The sequence below is a fragment of the Natrix helvetica genome, assembly GCF_964273705.1.
Source record: "Natrix helvetica genome assembly, chromosome: 1".
Taxonomy (NCBI): domain Eukaryota; kingdom Metazoa; phylum Chordata; class Lepidosauria; order Squamata; family Natricidae; genus Natrix; species Natrix helvetica.
In genome coordinates this window covers 52,321,151-52,344,231 of record NC_138548.1, presented here as the reverse complement: position 1 = coordinate 52,344,231, position 23,081 = coordinate 52,321,151, and the positions used below count along the sequence as shown (strand labels likewise).

The following is a 23,081-nucleotide window of genomic DNA, read 5'->3' as shown; positions in this document are numbered from 1 at the left end:
AAATAGATATAAATCATGCTTTCAATTTTGTCCCAGAAGTAAATCATTAATTTTAGAATAAGCAAAAGCTGAGCAAACCACAAGCAATATTATTAGTAAAAATTAATAGGTCTATGAAAGGCCTATAATTAGCACCTAAGGTCTGTTTAACTGTAATACCTTATTTATTTAACCACAATAAAATATAATCCCAGCTCCATATGTACCTGGTAAAAATAATCTGTAGTCCTTTTTTCTGCATTTCTCTCTCCATCCATGGTTTAACAATTTTGTCATGCTATTTATGGAATTAAGTTAAAATAAAGTAAACACAGCTATATACACATTAAAGTATTTTAATACACAAAATAGTAAATAAAGTGGCAAGCTTATTTTAAATAACATCTTTAATTTTTTTTTTTGCAAAGGCAAAATATTAAACTTAAAATAGGTCTTAGTACATCAAAATACTAAGTTTCTAATTGTATTCCAAGCATGGCCTTTGAAATACATCCTGTACATCTTAGGAAGAACATCCTTGATCTTTAATTGTACAGATCTTTAATTGTACAGATTTTACAAACATAATAAATATATTTACCCCCTTACACATAACAGTATATGTACAACAGCAGTTGACAGTAGTAGCTCAGAACAGCAACTAAGGATATTTCTCACTCTCGTAGTTGTTTTGTTACCCTAGGCACACAAGAGCGAATATGTGATGTCACATGCAGCTAGCCTGCTATTATTCTTCCACTTAAAAAAAAATCTTTTGTCTTCCTAAAACACAAATCAAGAATAGCTCAACCAAAATTGTTATCCCACTGATCCCAAATGCTTGATTTCTTAGAATCTCTTATGTAATTTAAGACTATACAATATAAAAAAGATTCAAATGCAGGTTTTTCCTTTGAATGTCCTCCAGATGGAAGGACATTTCAGGAGGAAAACTATTCTAGCATTTTCTAAACAATGAAACTCTTTTAAAAACAAATCTGTTCTAAATCACTTTTGCTGATTTTTTGCAAAAACTCAAAATAAAAGACTTTTTAAAGCAGAAGAGCAAATAATTGTGAACAAAAATAACTTTTTCTTGTAATGGAACTACATAGTTTATCCAGTAGTAATTTGATTGGGATGTTATTGCTGTTTGATGTATACAGAGAATGAAAACATAGTTGTGTTAACATTATTTTTAAAATGGTATCTCTGCAAATCTGGGTGTAACAATCACTACAAATCTGCTTTTCCCAGAAATTGTAGGTCAATTACAATTTTAATCTCCCTTGAAAAAAGGGTAGCAAAATATTTGTAAATTCATGATCCATTTCCGTGGAGTTGACTGACAACAAAAAACAAGTTGCCATAACAGAGACAAGTAAAAGAAAACTTGGACTGCCACTAGAGGGGGAAATATTTTACACATTAAATTTAAATACTCCAATATAAAATTATTTGTGACAATCTAAAACTTTCTAAAAAGACAATGTTTAATGAAGATGTTTCGGATGATTGCACATTCTAGAAAGCCAGTAAGATTAGACTCAAAATATTAGATTATAATTTAAGATTTGTAGGGTATTGTTTACTAAAAGAGACCCATGGTCCTAAAAACATGGAGTAAAACAGGAGTATCTGAAGATTGCAAAGGCACAAGACTTTCATCCTTTGTGTAATTACACTATAAATCTTCATATTAGTCTAACCAAAGTATTTGCTTTCTCTATTTTACCATTTTAAAGTTTAAAAGGTGCTCCTGTTCTCTGTGCAAATCTAAAAATAAAGCCCTTCTTGCAAACCGTTAATTGCTTCAAAAGCAGAGGTACTGACTATTCCAATAGTAACTACTTCCAATTCTAAGCCAAATAAGAACAAAAGCAAATACTTTTTAAATACTTAAGGACTAATCATGGGAATATTTGCCCTGCCTCTCCCTCAAAGGAATGATAATTTTAGTGAAAATCTAACAAAATGGTCTGCTTAATTATAATGTTAAAACCATGATTAAAATTCAAGTCTGGTAATACTTGTAAGTAAGCTATAGTCCTACAGGAAGCTGCTCCCATAAAATGTAACTTAAAAAGCACACTATTTGATTTTTAAAAAGGAACACTTGATGAAGCGAGTAAGAGCACAAGTTTGGTATATGACTGGCTTCCAAAAGAATTTCACAGGTCCTTTTATTAACACCCTCATCCAACCAAAGATTACCCATAATACATTTGCAAAACATCAAGTCTGTTTCCATATAGACCTATTTATAAGTCACTTTTAAAGCTGTGGTATTATTTTAAAATAAATAAAAGGCTAGAGACAAGCAGCTATTCAGTGTCCATGATGTCTAGAATGTTAATTCATTTGTACAGTATTAGTTTCAGTAATGAAAAGAACCTGTAGCCTTTTTTGAGTTTCACAGTGCTGTATTTCTGAATTGTTTTTAAATCTATATTAAACCAGGGTAAATGACTAGGATATATGGTGGCCACAAGATACATAAAGGTTTAATGGAAATTGGCAATTGGTTTCAATGTAATCAAAAAGTTGATATGTATAGTAGTGGTATGTTTGTTTATTTTACACAGTGGGAATAAGCTATTTGAAGATATCTACAAGTCCAAAGCCAAAACTCCACTGCACCCAAAAGAAATTCAGGTTCAGTGAACAATCAATATGGCCAGAAAATGAAGCCTTCAATTACATTTATGTGGTATAAAAATGCAAATGCCTTACAAATGTTATTATACAACAGAATTAACATGTTTGGCCAGCTTTAGAGATAGTGTGGGATAGAAAAATTGCCCATTGCAATATATTAGGAGTTTCCTGCAAGCAGAAATAACCAATAGATTTACATTGAAATGCAAAGAAATTAATTTAGGAACAGAAGAGAAAACTCGAATAATGGTGATTAAATGCACTGGCAATTTTGCTTAGTATTCAAAATGTTTCCTTTTTGAAAAAACAGAAATGTTAATATTGAAGAAAGATGGTATTCTTACTATCACACACCTATTTCTTTACTTACCATTCCCTGGGCTTTTTTCATTGCTTTTCACAGTTGGCTACCATGTGAAATACATACATATCTTGCAAGAATGAACCATTTGGAGGTGTGTTACTTCCTTAATTTGGCTGATGTTCAGCCCTTTGTTCATTAGAAAAGTCTGCATTGCTGAAAACCTGATTCCCAAACACTATTGCTACAACAGAGAAATTTATCTTCAACAATACTTTGATATTACATTAAGTTATTACTTATTAGAATAAATGTGATTCAGTTCTCCAATTATGATTTGAGAAATGGAAGCTCCTTCAATGCTTTAGATTCCTTTCCAAAGTGCATAGTCACCTATAACTTCTGCTCTTGTTCGTCACTTGCAGTGCATATTCACTTGGACTTTGAAAATACACATTAAGTTCACAAGTGGAATTATTTTTAAAAGATTACTAATTTGCTATTCAACAAACAAGCAAATTGCTCAATCTTTAAGAATATTCAAGAATCTTTTCTTAAGGGAGCAAAGGGAGATGGAGATTTTTATCAATTTCTAAAGCACAACCTCATTTTAAATAAAATATTCAGCATTATTAAATTTAAAATACAAATGAGATCATTTGGTACCAGGATCAAAATTTATATAAAAGGCCTAAAACTGTCAATAAAATTATACATGGCCCAGCACAAGATTTAAAAATAGTTTACTCAATAGTAATTAGAACTCAACACCTCAGTCCTCACCAATTAGCTAAATCTCCACATACAATTTTGAGCAAGATTCTCACCAATCCCACTCCCCAGGGGAGCGTTTCAGCACAATTTATGCACAAAAACACACTAAGCTTTTTCCATAGTATTGTTACTAAAAAGAAGAGTTCCTTCAAATCAGCGGAAGGGGAGATTAAGCATCACATGCTAGTTACCTTTATCTATAGGTAGAAGTGGTTAATTAAGGTATTCATATAAAACCAGCTGTCGGACAGAGCTAGCTGCACCATTGCCTCAATTTTCCCATTTGAAGTAGTGTCAACATTGCCATGCTATTCTTCTGTCCTGGTAGCCTCAGTTCTATTGTTTCTTTATGGGTCTGCAGAGATGTTTCTGTTGAAGTGTACTGTCCAAGTCTCAACATTTCTTGTCGTAGCTTTGAGTTTATTTTCTGTATTCACCATTCTGCATCTCCAATGGCTTTGGAAAATACATAATCTCTGCCATTAAGATTCATGATTCCATCTTTGAGGTGAAACTTCCACTTATTCTTACTTCTATGTATCTGGAAAGATGGGATAAAAAACAAACAAACAAGAAAGGTCTTTCATTTTGTTCAAAGATCAGTATGTTATGAATAGATGGTAAGATTTGTGTTTGTGTGTATGGAAACAAAGCAGCACTGTTGTGTGTTTCTTTCTCTAAAAAGTGTTTTAAATTAGGTACTATACATATTCCAAGATAACTTCCTAAAGGAAGACATTAAAATACATCCAAATATGAATATGTATACACATATATATTAATCTTTTCTATTTTTCATAGCTGTCAAATAAATCACAATTAAAATAGAACAATAAAACTGTTTTAAATTAGAAAAGGAAAATAATATTTCCAAATAATACCCAGCTGAAATACAAAATGTTTGTAAACATTTTCAAACTAGCAATGCAGCATGCTAAAGTCCACTTGAAGCAGAAAATTAATGAGCCTGAACAGGCACCTTGGAAAGTGACAGCAAGATCTGGATGCATCTGTTAAAATGGTCCTCTTCTACATTCTCATTACTTTGCACAGAATTATATTTACATTGTACTAGATAGATTTCAAAGGTTTTAAACAGATTTTTTAAATTGTTAAATATTTTCCAAATAAATTCATCTACCTATTTACTGAAATAATTCTCATTATCAGGAAATACTTCGCTAATATTAATATGTATATAGTGCATTTAGAAAGTATTCAGACCGCCTTCACTTTTGTGATGATGCAGCCTGATTCTACAATTGTTGAGACCAAAGCCTCTCCTCAGTGAAAACACATGAAAGCCTGCTTCATGTTTGCAAAAAAAAAAAAAAAAAACCACCTGAAGGACTCTCTGACTGTGAGGTACAAGATTCAGCTGTTTGGCCTCCGTTCTAAATGTTATGTCTGGAAGAAACTAGGCACCTCTCATAACCTGCCCAATATCATCTGAACAGAGAAGCATGGTGGTGGTAGTGTCATGCTGGAGGGAGGGGGAGGGTCAGCAGCATGGACTGGGAGACTGATCAGGATTGAGGGAAAACTGAATGGAGCAAAGAACAGTGATATCCTCAATGAAAACCTGTTCCAAAGCACTCAGGACCTCAGGGCTGAAGGTTCACTTTCTAACATGACAACAATCTTAAGCACACAGCCAAGACAACACAGAGTAGCTTAGGAACAACTCTGAGAATGTCCTAGAGTGGCTCAGCCAGACTTGAAGCCTACTGAACATTTCTGGAGGGACCTGAAAATGGCTGTCCGCCAAAGTCGCCATCCAACCTGACCGAGCTTGACAAGATTTGCAAGGAAGAATGGCAGAAAATCCCCCAACCTAGCTGTGCAAAGCTTGTTGTGTCATACCCACAAAGACTTGAGGCTGTAGTTGCTGCCAAAGGTGCTTCAACAAAGTATTAAGTTAAAAGTCTGAATACTTTTGCCAATGTGATATTTCAGGTTTTTTTAAAATAAATTTACAGACATTTCTACAATTCTGTTTTCACTTTGTCATTATGGGGTACTGAATGTAGATAAATGAGTAAAAAAATGAATTTCAGCAACCAAATAATCAGGCTGCAACACAACAAAATTGACAAAAGTGACGGTTTGAATACTTTCCGAATGTATTATATGGACAGATTCATATAATAGACAAACACATTTGGTTTCATATATTTACCTTGTCATACTGGCACACTACAACATTCTCAGTGTCAAATAATTCCTGTCCTTCTTCATCACTAACATCATCTTCACTATTGAGAGGTTCCTAGAAGAGATTAATTTCATAAATCAATAGAATTGAGAACAATTGCTTCATAATATAAACACAGTACTTTAGAAACAATGTAAGCATTTTTCTAATTACAGGTACTCTTTGACTTACTACCGCAATTGAGCCCAACATTTCTTTGTTATTGAAACATTTTAAGTGAATTTTGCCCTATTTTAAACCTTTTCTTGTCACAGTTTTTAAGTGAATTCAGTTTCCCCATTGACTTGTCAGAAGATCACAAAAGGTGATCACATACCTCAGGACATTTCAACTGTCATAAACATGAATCAGTTGCCAAACAGCTAAATTTTGATCATGTGATCACTACAATGTTTGTAAGTGTGAAAAATGATCAGAACTCATTTTTTTCAGTACTGCTATAATTTTGAATGGTCACTAAACAAACTGTTATAAGTTAAGTACTACCTGTATAAAATTTTTGGTTCTTTTATTTTTCTTTTCAACTTTTAACTCCTCCCAATTAGAGATGATTGTTGTTGTAAACCAAAATGTTGTACTTGGACTTTTTCTCTTTTGGTTTCCCAGCAATCCATTTAATTTTACCACCACTCTTCACTGAATCATTCAATAGTAATAACTTGCTTTCTTAAATTCAAAATAATTGTTGCAAATCTGAAATATCCATAAACATGCTGGTATTCTCTAACCTGTAGGGGTAGCTTTCAATAACATAACAAGAAAATAATTGACTAAGATAATTATTTATAATTGATCCACAACAGCAACCACTGTTCACGAAGCCAAAATGTACATATTAAAAATGCATCTGTAGATATGAAACAACTGGAAATAGATATTATCAAAATTTACCTCCTCAACCTGGCCATCTTCACCTCCATCCTTTTCTTTGTCTTCCTCTTCATCATCGTCATAATCCTCCTCTTCCTCCTCCTCCTCTTCAGATGATGTATCACCTGCTCCATCCACTTGCAGCACTGAAAGTGCCTGTGACTGTGCTGGCTGATACTCTTCCTTCTCTGCTTCATCTTCAGATGATGTATCACCCACTCCATCTACCTGAAGCATTAAAGGTGCCTGTGGTTGTGCTGCTTGTTGCTGAGGTTGTTGCTGACCAGCTGCAGAAATCTGTGCTTGCGCTGTTGTAGGTGCAGCCACTGTTGTAGGTATTACTTGGGCTTTGTTTCCAGTAAATAAGATCTGCTGAGGTTGAATAATCACTCCTGTCTGTTGCGAGATCCCTCCAGGAATTGGGGCCAAAACCTGGTTTTAAAAAAAGAATATAATGAGTATGGCTTTACATATATCAAACCCAGAAAAAAAACCATCTGTTTCTGTTTGGCCATAGTTCAATCCAGGAATATTTTGGTTGTTCTAGTTGAGAAATTACTCTAGAAGGCTCCCAGTGTCATTTAAGGGTGTGATTAGGGTAAGGTTGCTCCATATAATTCTTTCCCAACTCACTGACTTCCAGCCACCTCTCTAGACCAGGCCATAGTCCAAATTCTTTGTTTCCTTCCCTTTCCTGAACACTTTCTAATATACTGGTCTGGATATCTGTTCCTTTTTTTTTTTAATAAAATTTTTATTGGTTTTTCAACATTTATAGGGAAAAGGGTAAATGGACAGGTATACAAATTTTGGCAGTTGCAAAGTGTGGCAAGCGCCCCTCCCTCCATACTCATAGTATACATTTATATATAATGCATTGGTATATAATTGGTTACAATCAGCATATTAGTTCTATTACTATTTTCAATCAGATTAGACATTACAGTATAAAATCCAGATATAATTCCATTATCACTTTCGGTCAGTTTATATGATTTTCTTGTTTATTTTTGTGATCTGAGTTTTCTTGCTATTGCCCCTTCTCCCTCCACTGGCAGAGCTCTGGCCCCTCCCGTGTCCTGTGTGTCCGTTGTAGTGTCTCGTGTTTTTTCTAGGTGTGATTTGTTTTTTTCCATAAAGGCCTGCGCCTCTATGGGTGAATTGATTCTGATTCTTGTCTCCTCCCAGAATATCAGCATACCTTCAGGCATCAACCATCTAAACCACACCCCTTTCTGGTATAATTTATTCGCTAATTGCGAATAATTCTTCCTTTTTTCTCTAATCTTCTTAGGGATCTGCTTCAGAATGGTTATCTCCCTATCATGGTATGTCAATGCTTGCCCCCTTTGTACACCCAGAATTTCATCTCTTGTGCTTTTTCTAAGAAATTTAATGTGAACCTCCCTGGGTACATTGTGTATTCTAGCATAGGCTGAGTTCACTCTATAAACCAGGTCTATATCCCACCCCATCTGTTATTTTTCTTTGTGTGTGTAGTCAGCCAGGATGTTTAACATGATGTCCCTTATGTTTTCCCCATCTTCTTCTATAACATTTTGAAATCTAAGGTAATAGGACATTCTCTCAAATTCTATTTTCATCTGTTGGGTGTCAAGATCTTTGTTCCCTTTCTGCACAGCTTCTACCCCCCCCCCTCACCTCCTCCACCCCCCCTTCCACAAGATTCAGTCTTTGTGAGTTCTTATATATTTGGGCTTGATTTTCTTTAATTTCATCTTTCATTTCCCTTAGCTGTTTCTTGATTTCCTCTTGGCCCTGTAAAATTTGTTGAAGCATTTGTTGAAGGTCCATCTCTGTAGTCTTAGGTTGCATCAGTTCTGTTATCTTTGACTGTGTGGCTGGACTGGATGTTGCAGATGTTGGAGCAGAAGTGGCAAAGCCAGGTTTTCCAGGAGGTGGTCTTTTGGATGCCATCCTTTATAACGTTAGAAGTTCAGTCCATATATAAGATAGACAGTTAAAAAAGAAGGGTAGCCAGGTGAGTTCCGGGAGCAGAAGAACCAGGCAGAAGAGAGTCTCTCTAATAAGTCCGGCAATAGATGGAAAATTTCCCCTAGAAAGTTCAAAAAATACCAATCCACAAGAGATTCCTCTGGGAGACACGGAGACAAAGACCGGAAGCCTGAATTTTAAAGGTGGAGTCAGGTTTCACAGTTCATAAAGACAACGGAAGTGTGCCATCTTGCCCTGCCAGTTTTGGGCACAGAGGCATAACAAAGTTTTAAAAGTTCCAAAAGTCCTCAAATCATCAGTAATATGTAGAATTAAATTGAAGAGAAAATCATTTTAGCCTGGGTGAGGCTTCATTTGTTGGCTCTCCCCCCTCCTCCTTCCCCGGGGGGCTGAGAGCAGAATTGTTCCTCGCCGCTTGTCCAAGGGGGGGGGGGAAAAACCCTCCCTCCAGCCGCGCCTCCAAAATGCTCCGAAAGTTAAGATTTTAAAAAGCTGAGTAATTCTTCCGTACAGAGTAGGGAATGAAAAGAGAAGCAACCTCACCGCACTGCAGCTGCTTCCTTCTATTGTTACATTCTCCAGTCAGCTTATAGCGAGGCACGAGGCGCAGAAACGCGAAGCGCCCTCCGAGTTTGCTCCCCGGTGCCTTGGGCGCGAGAGAGACCTCCCGCCGGCCGCCGCCGCTGCAGGAGTCCTCCGCGATGCCGCCCCTCCGGCAGGACCCCTCTGCAGGGTGTCCTGTGCCCCCCAAGGAGTGGGGAAGCCCACCAGGGAGCCGGAGCAGGCAAGGAGCTGCCCGTCGCCGTCGGCCGCCGGAACCGGAACCTCTGTTCCTTTTTGTGATGGTATCAGCAACCAGATCTGAAAATGGCACATCCTATCACTCTGTTTCTTTCCCCAAAATTCTCCTTCCCTTCATATTAAGTATTAGCCCATCTGTACCCATCTTCCCAGGGCTCTCTCCCTTCCTTCCTCAGCCTCAATTGCTACTGATGCCCCCAATCAAAATATTCCACTATCTCAACTCAACCAGCCACCAATCTTTGCAGCAACTTCTGTCAGAAATTGCCACTTATGTCCTTGGTTTTCTTCTGCTCTTAACTCAACCTGTCCCAAAAGCCATTTCAACATGGAACAATAACATTTTACCCATATTTGCTTCAATCAGGTTGAAATCAGCTGTTCTGAGCAAGAAATATCTTGAACATGGTTTATTTTGTATATCCCAAAGTATTTTCAGAATTTGAATAAAAAAATATCATTTTCATGAGTTAGCGCAAATAATTATTTTTACATTCTAGAATTTTGTAGAGTAACCATTTCACTTGATAAATTGATATAAGGTAGCATTGTCATAAAAGAAGATTACCAGTTTTGTTTTTTTCATGGTTGTATTTTATGTAATGGTGGTAGCTGAAAGGAACTAATTACAATAGGACTAGGTAACTTGGCTGTTCCTGGGTTCCCACTGTGCTGTCTACCTTTTTTTAAAAATGACACTTTTAATAATAAAAATAGGAGACCGGCATGTTGCAAAGTAAAGTGGTCTCTAGCATATTTATTTCCAAAAACACCAGTGGGTCCCACAGAGAACAGCGTATTACCTCTGGTGTTTCTTAACTGGCTAGGCATTTCTTGGCAGTTATTCAGTAATTGTACCCACAACATGCTCTCAAAATTTCAGATGTGACCTCCTCAAAATAGAACTAGGTAAGCAAGAAGGGAATCTATTTTTGTTCCAGTATCAGCTTTGCTCTACTACTGCAGTTATGCAGCCTTTGCACATGTACTTAGTGCTATTATTTTTCACACACTACAGTCTAAAGACTATGTAGTGGTACCTTGGTGCTCATTGTTAATTGGTTCTGGGAGACACAATGAGTACCAAAAACATAGTACCAAAATGTAGTGAATCACAAGGCAGCAGACATCAACAAGTCAAAATGCATTGTGTACCAAATTAGATGAGTTCCAATTCAGTTGAGTACCAAGATGCTATTGTATTTAAGAACAGTATGATAAAAAAAACACCTGATTTACCCCACAGTGATCCATCAACTAATTTCCACTAAACTTTCCACTTGTATGCCTATAGACTTCAGTACAATTGATCTATCCACCCTAATTCGTAATGAATTCTTCATTACACTGACTTAATAGTAGTACAAGATCTGTATAAAACTGCAATTAAATAACAAATCTTGCTTGTTTCCTTCTTCATCACTTTCACCAGGTTGGCAGAAGACGAGGCATCAACAAGCCCAAGTTCATGTCTAAACTGTAGCAATAACTTCAAAGAGAAACTATTTCTCTGTTTTATTCTAAAATGACCTGCATACACTTAGGAAGGATGGACCAGAGGAACTATCAACAGAACAATGCAAGTTGTTAGCAAATACAGCAATCTGAATTTACTCAAATAGCACTATACCAGTTCCTAGAACAGGAGGTATTAGTCATGTTTACTCATACTCCTATTACCAATGGCATGGAACTACCTTTGATAACTTTCCAGAAATTTCAGTAAATGGGCCAATCGCAATGACAAGCATTGTAATGGGGGGATCCCCAACCCCCAGGCCGAGGACCAGGATCAGCCCGTGACATGTTAGGAATCGGGATGGGCAAACGAAGCTTCATCTGTGCATGCACGGGATCTAGGTTGCTCATGAAGCTGTTCTCTCCCTTGCTGGTCTGTGGAAAAATTGTCTTCTATGAAAATGGTTACTGGTGCCAGAAAGGTTGGGGACCACTAATAGCTATTAATTAATGGTACTATGGAAACATTTTTGATGACTGGTTTCTGAACACAGTTAAAATACTATGATAACCTTTTAAAGTCCTATATCATCGAGGGCCCGGTAATTTGCAACCAAGTTCACACCAAAGAAAATTTGCCCACTGAATGTGTGTTGGAAGAACATGTATGTTGAAAGTCTTCTTACATGAAGTGAAATGGGACTGAAATAGATGAATTCTCTACTGGAACTTTTTTCTATGAATGGTTTACCATCGAAAAGAAGCTCCTTGCCTTCATTCTGTACACTCAGGACATTGTTTAAATACTTCATATACTAATATTTAGTGACTGAGTCATGACTAGAAATGTATTACAAAACAGTGTTAGTATAGTTTACCTATTATTTGTTATGTTGCCATATATTCTTTTGCTTAACCGGGATCTGAATCCTTACAGCAGCATAAAAGGATTTCTAATGCTCAATGGTTTTTTTGAAAGGAATTTACTTTTTAACATAACTGAAATCAAATAGTTACCATACTCTTCATAATAAATATTCTTTATATTCCAAAACTCTACTTTCTTGTACCCTAATATTTTATACTCTCCCACTTTTCCTTTTAAATACTTTTATTCTCATATACCAGCATTATTTGTATCGTCTGAGAGTAGAAGCTTGTTTAGGCACTTAGGTACAAACAAATAAAACGGGGGCAATGTGAAAATAGAAAAGGGATCGGGAGGGAGGCGGAAACAGATCCAATATTATGGCCTGTAGACTAATTGAGTATTCCCTACATTGCAATTAAGCAATTTTTAAAATCCAGATGGATTATGACATTCAATAAAAAGCAGTTTAGAAATGTTTATTTAACAGTAATCTTACTTGTTGAATAACAGGGGATTGAACTCCACCAGGTTGCATTTGTGGTATAACTTGCTGCTGTAGAACTACTTGCTGCTGAGGCTGAATAATGTATTGAGCACCACTGGCAGTTCTAACCACCTGTAAGAGTTGGCCTATAATAAAAAGGAACCAAGTTCAATATTTAAGTTATTGACTTAGGTAACGGAAAATGAATGCATACTGGATATCTACATGAGCCAAAACCAAAGGCTTCATGTAATATAAAATAATCATGAGTTTTCAACAGAAATTCAAATAAAAAGCAAGTTAGTATATGCTTCATTTATAGAGGCAGGTCAGTAAAACAGAGACATCTTATTTCTAATTGATATATCAATAGCATAACCAAGAGGGCACTGAACGTAGATGTTTATGATCTATATTCAAAGTTATGGCAGCTGCATAGCCTCCACAGTCACAAGAACAAGATTTGTGGGCTTGGTAATCTGCCAGTTCTTACTATCAATTGCAAGGACATTGCAGTTGCTCCTACATGCCTGTTTCCTCTCCATCCTGCTTCATTGGGTCCTTGGACCTAACATCCACCGGGCTGGATCCCTACAGGAGTTGGGCCTGTTTCCTGTCACACTGAATCCCACACCCTTGGCCTCCCTCCCCTCCTTGATGACTCACTTCATTTGTTCTGAAGATCTAAGCCTCTAATGGCTCAGAAAACGATAAAACATGATTTTCAAACTCTCTATCCTGCCCAAGTCTTTCAGTATACCATCCATCTGTTTTCTTTTCCATCTAGTGCAGAGGTAGTCAACCTTTTTTTTACCTACTGCCCACTTTTGTATCTCTGTTAGTAGTAAAATTTTCTAACCACCTACCGGTTCCACAGTAATAGTGATTTATAAAGTAGGAAAGTAACTTTACTTTATAAAATTTATAAAGCAGAATTACAGCAAACCCATGAAAGCCCACCATGAAAGCTGGAATGCCCACTAGTGGGCGGTAGGGACCAGGTTGACTACCACTGATCTAGTGGAAAAGATTGATAATTTTCCACATTTAGACTTCTACACTTACTGTATATCTGCAAATCCAGAGACACTGAAGATCAAAGAGTACTCCCAGAATACCAACTAGCTCTTTTAGTGCAAGTCCATCCAAACTAAGCTTCACCTCAAAGTCCTGTTTTTTATTATAGTAACAACACCTCCACCTTGTCTAGATTTCACTTCAGTCTATTTTTTTGTATCCAGTCCATTATAAAAATTATGCAGATTTAAAAGTTGTTCAAAATTTGTTTTTTGCAATTAATTGGTAAGGAGATATAGAGTTGTGTGCTTGCATTATAGAATACTTTTTAAAGTAGTTAAAACTTTGGAATGTTCTCATTAATCATTTTGAGTTCTTGAGAACAGAGCATAGTTTTCTAGGCAGGTTTTTGGAAACTGAGCTTTAAAATTTTCTTGCATTTCAGATTTTATTCAGATTTTAACTTTAATAGTATTATTAAACTATGGAAAAATGTAAACTGATTTTCAAAACAATGTGGTATAGTGGTGAAGATGTTGGATTACAAATGGGAAACCCAGATTATAGTCCTCTCCTTTAGGCATAAAAGCTACCTGGGTGACTTTGGCAGAGTTGTTTTTTTCTTCATAATAGGTTGGGAAGTTGGAAAAAAAATATATCTAACAAGTGCACTAGACCAACATGGTAGATTTCAATCCATAACTTTCAATACAACCTTTATGTTGTAGTTGATTGATTTAGGGTCGGATAATTCTACCTGTAAGTATCTCTATTAACCAAGGTCATCTTACATCAGCTGGCTCCTACCTTTTTATGTTTTCCTTTCCAAATTACTAATATTGATTTGTTTAAATTATCTTTTTGAAATAGGATTTGTTGCAAGCACCCTGAGATTTTAATGAGAAGCACCATATAAATATTTGGACTCAAAAATTAGATTAAAAAATACCTGAATTTGTGAGTATCTGCTGAACAGGAGTAACTCCACCAGGTAAAGCCAAAGTGGCTGCTGTAGCAGCAGCACTCTGAAAGATAAATATAGTACAAAACATTACTTAAAATTAGGAAATCAGACTTGAGATTATAGCAAGACACAGATTTATAAATTATTATATGCAAAATACTTTTTTACTCTTATTTTAGTCAAACTTAGCCACATTTAACATTTTTCATTTAAAAAGTAATTTTCTATTATTAATTTTAATGAAATAAATTGACTTGACAGAAGTAGAACATCACATAAATCTTTGTATACATTTTTATACATATTTGTACAATAATTTGGATTTTAGATAACAAGTGAAATTGAATGTTTATGTTCTCTTCAAACTTAGGAATCAAACTGAAATTTATTCAGCTTGTTGATAGATTTAAATCCAAATAAGACAGAACTGTATTTAATAATGCAGCACAAGTTGCCTACGCATGCTGTTGTCAGCTATGCAAAATACAGCAACTCTGTCCCCCACCTCCAAATCTCTCATTGTTGATTTGACCCAGATTTGGTCATGCTTAAAGAACAGCTTACAACAGCCCATGATATTTTAATTATAATTACATGCTCCTATAATTTCATTTATTTTAAGCATAATTTAAATGATAAGCAAACAGAGTAAGATATAAAAATGTAGACCAGAGCTCCCTTTTACTATACTTCATTGATGTAATTTTTAAAATATTCAAGCTAAGAACCCCTGAAGCTTAAATGCAATGTCCTATCTTAAGCAGCATTTGTGTGTATTAATGCAAAGATGAATTTATTTTTAATGTTCGTCTGCCATGTTTTGAAAAATTATATTGCTTGTAAAACCAAAACTAATTCTAGCTACATACAGATGTGCAAAGCTGACAGCAGTTATTACCAATAGTACAAACCTAGTGCAAAGTGCTTAAAAATAGAGAAAACCTACTAATAGTTTAAAACATAAGATTTCTCAGATTTTGCAACTATTCTATTTTTTAAGAAAACATTTTTCTTTGTATTGGGTCAATGAAGCATCTTTAAATAATTTGACGCATTTTTCCAGTTAACAGTAAAATAGATTCTTTTAGTCAATTAATTAGAAGAGACCAATTTTAATGGGAGTGATCTACTAGCTTAAGATGGTTGCTTTTAAGAGAACATGAGTGTGAAGGCAGTAGATGATTCTATTTAAATTTTGTTTTGTTAAAACAAATTCCTAACAATAAACAGCTGAAATCTTGAACCTGGCTAAAATAGTGGAAGTAGGAAGAAAACATGTTGTTAAGAGAACTATAATGCCTTATCTGATTTTTATTATGCACAGCTAAAACATTATGAATTACATATTTTTACCATGGTTGATGCATTCATGTGCTGTATCAGTTTGGAATCTGGCATAATAACTTGAGGCTGAGGTGCTGGAATAAAACAAGCAATCACTGCTATGACCATCATAAAACATTTTACAAGGTGTATTGATAACAAATTATTAAGCTTCCTCTTGTATTAAACATATTGTAAACTCTGATATAAAATATACAGTTGTGTAAAAGCAGTCTGTAACAAATGCTGAAATCCTGTGATTAATTTATAACTGTTCTAGCAGTGGTGTAAAGTATTTTCAATTTGAAGCACATTCGACTTCAAAGTTAAAATGACTGTTTCATGAATAAAATTACTTATTTATAAAATTTATTGCCCCACATTTTACATAAGGTAACTCTGGGCAGCTTATAATCATTAGTTATTAGTTAAATTAGTTTCATAATTGAAACCTCAGCTCTGAGATATGATTCAGTAAGGAAAACTCTACATTTGGCTGATCATATGCTTCTTTCTCAGCTCCACTATCTATCCAGAATCCCAAACTTTTCCCTGCACAAGGAAGTCCAAAGAAAGTCTAGTCAGAGATTTAAATGAAGCATTATTTCTCTGAAAATGTATTCACTAATGTCCACATGCATATTGTGGGAGTGGGGATATATCCTTCCTTGACCTTAATTTTGTCTCATTTTGTTTTAAAAACTATTAACTGCAAGTTAAATGAATGTAAAAACCATCTCATTCAATAAATTTGTGTGACTGCTTAGGTCTCTGCCACTGGCAATTTTGGCAACAATTTTTCATCTGTCTCTCTATATAGAATATAATATAAAAAATGGACCCTGAAAAGGAGTTGCTCATCCATGAGTTAGCATTTCATCTAAAGTTACTTAAATTTAAGAAAATGTACGAAGAAAACTATTTTAGTATCAACTTTCCTGCACACTACATGGACATATTTTACTTTCAGATGGCACTTTATGAACTGATAATTCAAATGGGCAACAGATGGAAAAAAAGTGAAACTACAATGTCAAATAATATATTTTTTATTTAAAACATTTAAATAGCTACCCATCTTGTAACAAACTCTGGGTGGCTCCCAATTAAAAATTAAAATAATGTAAAAACCATATTAAAACTTTTAAAATCAAACTCATGAAAACAAAAATTAGGCAGTAACATCAACTGAGTTTCATAGAACCTAGTGACTTGGGCCAGCCATTCTCTCGCAAACCAACACATCTCACAGGATTTTTATTATTAGGAAAATATTTTTTAAAATTGTTTTTGGTGACCTCACAAGGTCACCAAACCTACACTACAAACCTAGAGTGCCAGTAATCTCCTGATTACAAGATTGGAACACTGGCAATAACCCTCTTTAAGATTCAGAAAGAGCCTTACTTTGCTGTGTTGCCGGAATAAGGACTTGCTGGGTCTGGGACTGTTGCTGAACTGTTTGCTGTGGCTGGGAGTGGTGGTGATGATGGGAATGCTGTTGCTGCTGTTGTTGCTGCTGGTGCTGCTGGTGTTGCTGTACTTGCAGTAAAAGTTGCTGTTCCTCTGAATGAAATCCATCAACAGCTTTGGATTGCAACAATTTGTTTTCCCATAGCTGAATTTATTTAAAAAAATGTATTTACTGGTGAGTAAATAACAATGTAAGTTATAAACAAACTTTAGGTTATGTTTCTTTTTACTGACATATATGAGTTACACATTTTTAAAATGTAACATTGGAAACAAATTATCAGTAGTCAGCTGCTTTGTAGCATGACATCAATTTCTTTTTAAAAAAATGACTTTCTTGGCCAATGTTGGGTAGGTTAGAGTGTAGTTGAAATTTAGTATGGACCACCATCCAATCCATTTTAGTACCTCTTGCATGAAAAACAAGGGAATAAAAGCTTCTTTAGAGTTCCTATCGATACCTATAGAACAGCAGTTCTCAACCTTTAATACAATTCCTCATGTTGTGGTGACCCCCAACCATAAAATTATTTTATGTTTTCTGTATTTTTTCAAAAATACGTGTTTGCCGATGGTGTTAGGCGATCGCTGTGAAAGGATCATTCGACCCCCATAGGGGCCCCGACCCACAGGTTGAGAACCACTGCTATAGAGGAATACTTGAAGCATATTGGATAAAAGATAATTGGGTTTTTAATATTTTAAGAATGAATTTGAAACAGAATTACGTACTAACAAGAATGTGTCATTGCTAAAATGTATTTTTTTGACATATGAGACTAATGTTGAATATATAAAATGGCTAAAATTTTAGTTATAATATACAAATGGAACAAAGGAAAGATAAGTAGGTGAAAGTATATTTCCATTATGTTCTAGCTTTAAAAAGATTTTTTAATAAAATGATGCATTGTTATATTTTACTTGTCACCAAAAAATTGTCTGGAATACATAAAGGTGCTTTGGTTCTTTTTTGGAAATATGAACATCATGTAGGAACATTTTATGATTTTTGATGGCTATGTTAAAAGCCAAAACTTTTGGGATACAAATATATACATTAATTCAGAACATTTTAAAAAAATGAAGCACTACTGAAATAAGAGACTTTTCATTTGGGACCAATGGATAGGTAACAAGAATAAAGTCATGGAACTGTTTTTATATAGAACTGAAACATGATTATTATATGGTCAAAAAGTGGAAAGATTTGACACTACCCACAATAGAGAAATGGCTAGGTGTTTGCATAGATGGCTGAATTAATTAATTTCCTTGATCAGAGAAAAGAGAACATCTAAATTTATGGCTAAATGGAAACCACTTACAGACTTTTGCATAAAACGAAAAATGTATTTATGGTCTGTGGTTTTGATTACAAAAAAATGGATAATAGAAAAAGTAATTGTAATCGTAAGTGTAAGATATCATTTTGTAATCATATTTGCTGCAAAGAAAATCAGAAGCTCCTATTTCTTTCTATTCTCTCACTGTACTTTTTTCCTTCTCTTTGTTCTATTTTGTAGTTTGTGTTAGTTTTTACATCTTCTTTAAAACTTTTAATGAAGTTTATTAAACATACTCAAAGCATATCATAGCTAATTTCTTCACACACAATTTATTGACGGACTGATTTAAGCAGGACTGTTCTTCATAGGCCAATATTTTACACAACCATGTTTATAGTCACCACCTGCTAAAAGGTAAGAATTATTTGAGATGCATGAAGTTACAACTTACTGTTTTAAGTTCCACAAGGACTTGCTCATCCACACTCGCATCAAGAAAGACTTCTCGGACATCATTAATGACATCTTCAATCACAGACCTATACAATTTAGGCTTTAAAAAGTGACAAATAACTGTTTGAAAATGTTTATATATTGTTGCCATATTTCAAAACTTTGAGGGTTCTTTAAAAGTGAAAACAACCTAAATTAAGTAAATGAAAAACTACATGGAAACCCCAAGTTTTCTAACAGACATGCCTAGCAGAATTTCATTTTTCCAACATAAAAAGATTAAGACTACGGCAACTATGCATTACAGAGCACTTAAATGCTCCTTTTTGACTTTTAAATCAAATTATTTCACTGTAGGGCAATGTAGTCACACTGATACCAGTCGTACTAAATCTCAATTCTCAGCCAGATAAAACGGAGATGGCATGATTTAGAACAATTAAATAACACCCATAAAATTTTTTACTGCATTCCAAAGGTAAAAAACGTTTAAGAGCAAGAAAAATAATTATATTATTACAAAATGTAGTGTATGCTGTTTTGATTTCCCACTGAAAACTAATTCAAAAATCCCACTGCACTCAGCTAGTCACCCCATAGAAGTTTAATAAAGGTAGAATAAAAACGATTTACAAAAAATAACCTTATACAGAAAAACAAGAAACAGCAGCTATTTATCATGTGATGGTGCTCGAAAAGAGCCAGCAAAAGCTTCTAAGCAACAAAGACAGCGCTTTTTGGTCCGTGCCTATGTAGTGCAGGCACCTCCCAGCCTGCTTTCCACAGCTCTCTCCGTATTTAAAGGCTGATGTGGTGTTTAAATGGAGAGGCGGTGACGTGGGGCTGGAAAGCACCTTCCCATCCTGGCAGAGTCTATATTAGAGAGCGGCAATGGCTCTATATAAACAGGGCAGCCACAGGGAGGAGGAACACAAGGAGCAGGGAGTGAGAAAAGCAAGGGGAAGCCATGATGGATCTGAGAGCACAAAATGAGAGAGCCTCCAAATCAGCATCAGGACTTCGGTTGGTCAGCAGGGGTTTATTTTTTGGCCGGTGGGGTGCTTATTTTTGAGTGCATTTGATTTGCATTGGGTTTTTTTTTCCTTAGTGCCTTAGAACCAGTGATGAAAGGGGCCGGGAGGGGTTTTTTTTCTTTCTTTTTTTCCGTGTGACTGCTTATTGTATACCGATGTGAAACCGAGACTCAGAAGGTGAGCCTGTCCTCTCTAAAAAGAACTGAAGGGAGAAGCATAGAAAAGGAGGCGGGAAAGGAAGAGAAGCTATTAATATAAAAGCGCTTCCTGAAGAAAACTCGGACGGATCAAAAGGGTCTTTTCCCCAGATATAGATATAAAAATACGTCTCCCCGAGTGAAGGGAAGGAAGATGCGTTCTCTGCCAGACTAGGAATTAAAAGGTGCTTTTCAACCATTCGTTACCGATGCCTTAATACTCTGCGGAAAGAGGCGGTTTCGACTACTGCCCTAGCAGGTTAAATGCTTGGGGGTCGAAGCCTCACCTCTAGGCACGCTTCCCACCCCCCGCCAGCCTTTCCTCCAAGGCGGGGAAAAACCGCCACCTCACCCCCACCCCAGCCTTCCCCTCATTCCCTCCCCGCCTTCCCCCACTCGCAGAGACGAAGCGGGCTCCCTCCAGACCCCGCGGCACCTCTTCCGCGACTCCCCGAAGCGGCACCCAGCGCTCGCTCGCTCCTCTCCTTTCCCCCAAGGAGGGATGGAGCGGAAGCCCGCGAATCAGGGGCAGTTGTTGCTGCTGCTCCCGCCGCCGTCCCACCCTTGCCCCGCCGTCCCCAAACCGAACCCCCCCCCCCAACACCCCTCCGCCGCCCTCCCGTTCAGAGCCCCTTGCGCAACCCTAGTCCTTACCACGGGGTTTGTGTTAGTCGAGCTCGCCATGTCCCGCACCACCCCTGGGTAGGACACACACACACACACACACCGAAGCAGGGCACCCCCGACACCCCCCTCCGGACAAGAGCAGGCTGAGGCGAGCTAGGGTCCCCCCCCTTTCCCCGCTGCTGCCGCCGCTGTTGTCCGCCTCCTCCGCCCCGTCTCGCCTCAGGGGCGTCCTCCTCAGCCCGGCTAACCCGCCCGCGCGGAAGAAGCCACCCTCTCTCTCGCTCTTCTTCTTCCCCCTCCTCCTCCTCCGCGGCCAGGCCTCACACGGCGGCCCTTGGGCTGCAGCCGCCAGCCGTCTGCTCCGCTTGTTTCGCCCTTTATATAGCGAGTGCCGAGCAGCTGCGCGAGCGGCCAGAGAAAGGGGGAGGCCGCGGAGGGGAGAAGGCGGGAAGCGCCGCGAGAAGGAGCGAGAAATCGTCTTCCTCCGCCTCCTCCTGTCGAATTTCTTCCGCTTTCCTGGCGCCAGGACGCGCAGAGGTGGGGCTAAGTCGGCAGCGCCGCAGAGATTGCGCGACAGCTCTTGGCCGCCAGCGGGATTTTTTCGCGCTCCAAATGCGGCCACGCCGATCCCTGGAAGAGTGCTGTCCATCTATCCACCCACCCACCCGCATGTTATCCTTCATTTTCTAAGGGCGCTTCAGGGATTTCTGCCATAAAGGTGGAAAATAGACGTTATAAGCCTTGTTTCCGGTTTCCGTGTTCGCTAGGCGGGAAAACGATACAAAATGCGTGATCCGTAGATTAATATTTTCTTGCTGTTCTTCCCTTGTGCGCAGACAGAAAATATAAAGGTTTCATAATCTGTGCTAAAAAATCAAATGAAGACGAAAGAATTGGACTGAGCAAGGACTAAAATCCCAGGATGCCGATGACAATCGCCTTTTGCGGATTGGCAGTAAAATGAGCAAGAGTTATCAAATGATTCTCCTTCCTTTCGATTACATATTACCATGAAGATGTAGGGGAAGGGATTTTTGTTCGGAAGGAACAACTCGATTCTTAACCTGTATTCGGATATATATGAGTTCAGATTCTCTTTTTGCTTGCGTGTAGGTTTCTGATTGATGGAAATTTGATTTGTTTGGAAAGCAAGTTGGATATCTCCCTTGCTTTTTCGTGAATCTCTGGGTAGTTAAAACGATGGGCTTTGGGGACATTCTTTTAAGGGTTAGGGTTTACAGAGCAGTACTATTTTACTGGTAAAACCAGTAAAGCATGTACTGTCACAAATCCAGTGTTTTTCCAGTGCAGAGAAGTTGTTGTTTTTAGTTGAGAAGTTGTGTCTGACCCATCGCAACCCCATGGACAATGTTCCTCCAGGCCTTCCTGTCCTCTATCATCTCCTGGAGTCCATTTAAGCTCACGCCTACTGCTTTGGTGACTCCATCCAGCCACCTCCTTCTCTGTTGGCCCCTTCTTCTTTTGCCCTCAATCTTTCCCAGCATTAGGCTCTTCTCCAGTGAGTCCTTCCTTCTCATTAGGTGGCCAGAGTATTTGAGTTTCATCTTCAGGATCTGGCCTTCTAAAGAGCAGTCAGGGTTGATCTCCTTTAGGACTGACCGGTTTGATCGTCTTGCAATCCAAGGGACTCGCAGGAGTCTTCTCTAGTACCATAGTTCAAAGGCCTCAATTTTTTGGCCTTCAGCCTTTCTTATGGTCCAACTTTCAGAGAAGTAGCAAAAGTCAAATTATATTTTTTACATATAGTAATTTATGAATCAAAGTGTTATCTACAAAATGACTTATCCATGAAAGGAGCTTCCTTTTTAGAATAGGCTAATACAACTTGGATCAAGGAAAGAATTACTATTGTAGCAGATCTATTGAGAAGTGACTTATATTACTGTTCTTGAAATTTTGTGAATAGAAGCAAGTGAAACTGATTGATAACTAACATTAGATACTGTATTGGCATGGAATGAGAAACCCAAATATGTGTTCATAAACTTGGTTATGTATAACATTAATGATTCCCATAAATGCAGAGTGTTAATACAGCACTTTAAAACGCACTAGCGTGCACTGTTTTCAGAGTATCACATGTGCATAATCTCTTGTGGTATTTCTATAATTTTTCATTTTTGCAGATATTGCTGTTTTCACATTTACTAGGTTTATAGAATACTAGTTGGCTGTGATATTCATCAGTTTTGTACATAAACATTGACAATTGCCCTGTGTCAGACAACCACAATTTAAACAGAAGGGACAATGTGTTTAATTAGTATGCTGAAAATGGGTAAAGGATCATTGGCT

At 37.1% G+C, this 23,081-nt stretch overlaps 1 protein-coding gene and 1 long non-coding RNA gene across 8 annotated transcripts in view; one reads left to right on the top strand and one right to left on the bottom strand.

Annotated features, from left to right (window-relative positions):
• Positions 1-368: 368 nt before the first annotated feature.
• Positions 369-21,137, bottom strand: GTF2A1 (general transcription factor IIA subunit 1). Its single transcript, XM_081935603.1, has 9 exons — positions 20,793-21,137; positions 18,906-19,007; positions 17,100-17,310; positions 15,723-15,787; positions 14,355-14,430; positions 12,401-12,534; positions 6,819-7,229; positions 5,892-5,981; positions 369-4,253 (listed from the first exon to the last, which is right to left on the bottom strand). The coding sequence occupies exons 1-9, from the start codon at positions 20,820-20,822 to the stop codon at positions 4,146-4,148; spliced, it is 1,227 nt and encodes a 408-aa protein (XP_081791729.1). The 5' UTR covers positions 20,823-21,137; the 3' UTR covers positions 369-4,145.
• Positions 19,023-23,081, top strand: part of LOC309383266 — a 59,589-nt gene continuing 55,530 nt past the window's right edge. For all 7 annotated transcript variants that reach the window (XR_014173807.1, XR_014173808.1, XR_014173809.1 and 4 more), the window contains exon 1: positions 19,023-19,930. This is a non-coding gene — a long non-coding RNA (uncharacterized lncRNA). The remainder of the gene's footprint in view (positions 19,931-23,081) is intronic.

Excerpts from the sequence above, each read along its gene's own strand:
- GTF2A1 (XM_081935603.1), bottom strand. The coding sequence starts at position 20,822 with ATGGCGAGCTCGACTAACACAAACCCCGTG. Across the intron at positions 12,535-14,354 it reads GCAGATACTCACAAATTCAG|GCCAACTCTTACAGGTGGTT; the intron begins GTATTTTTTAAT and ends TTTTTATTATAG. Across the intron at positions 4,254-5,891 it reads TAGTGTGCCAGTATGACAAG|ATACATAGAAGTAAGAATAA; the intron begins GTAAATATATGA and ends CCATCTTTCCAG.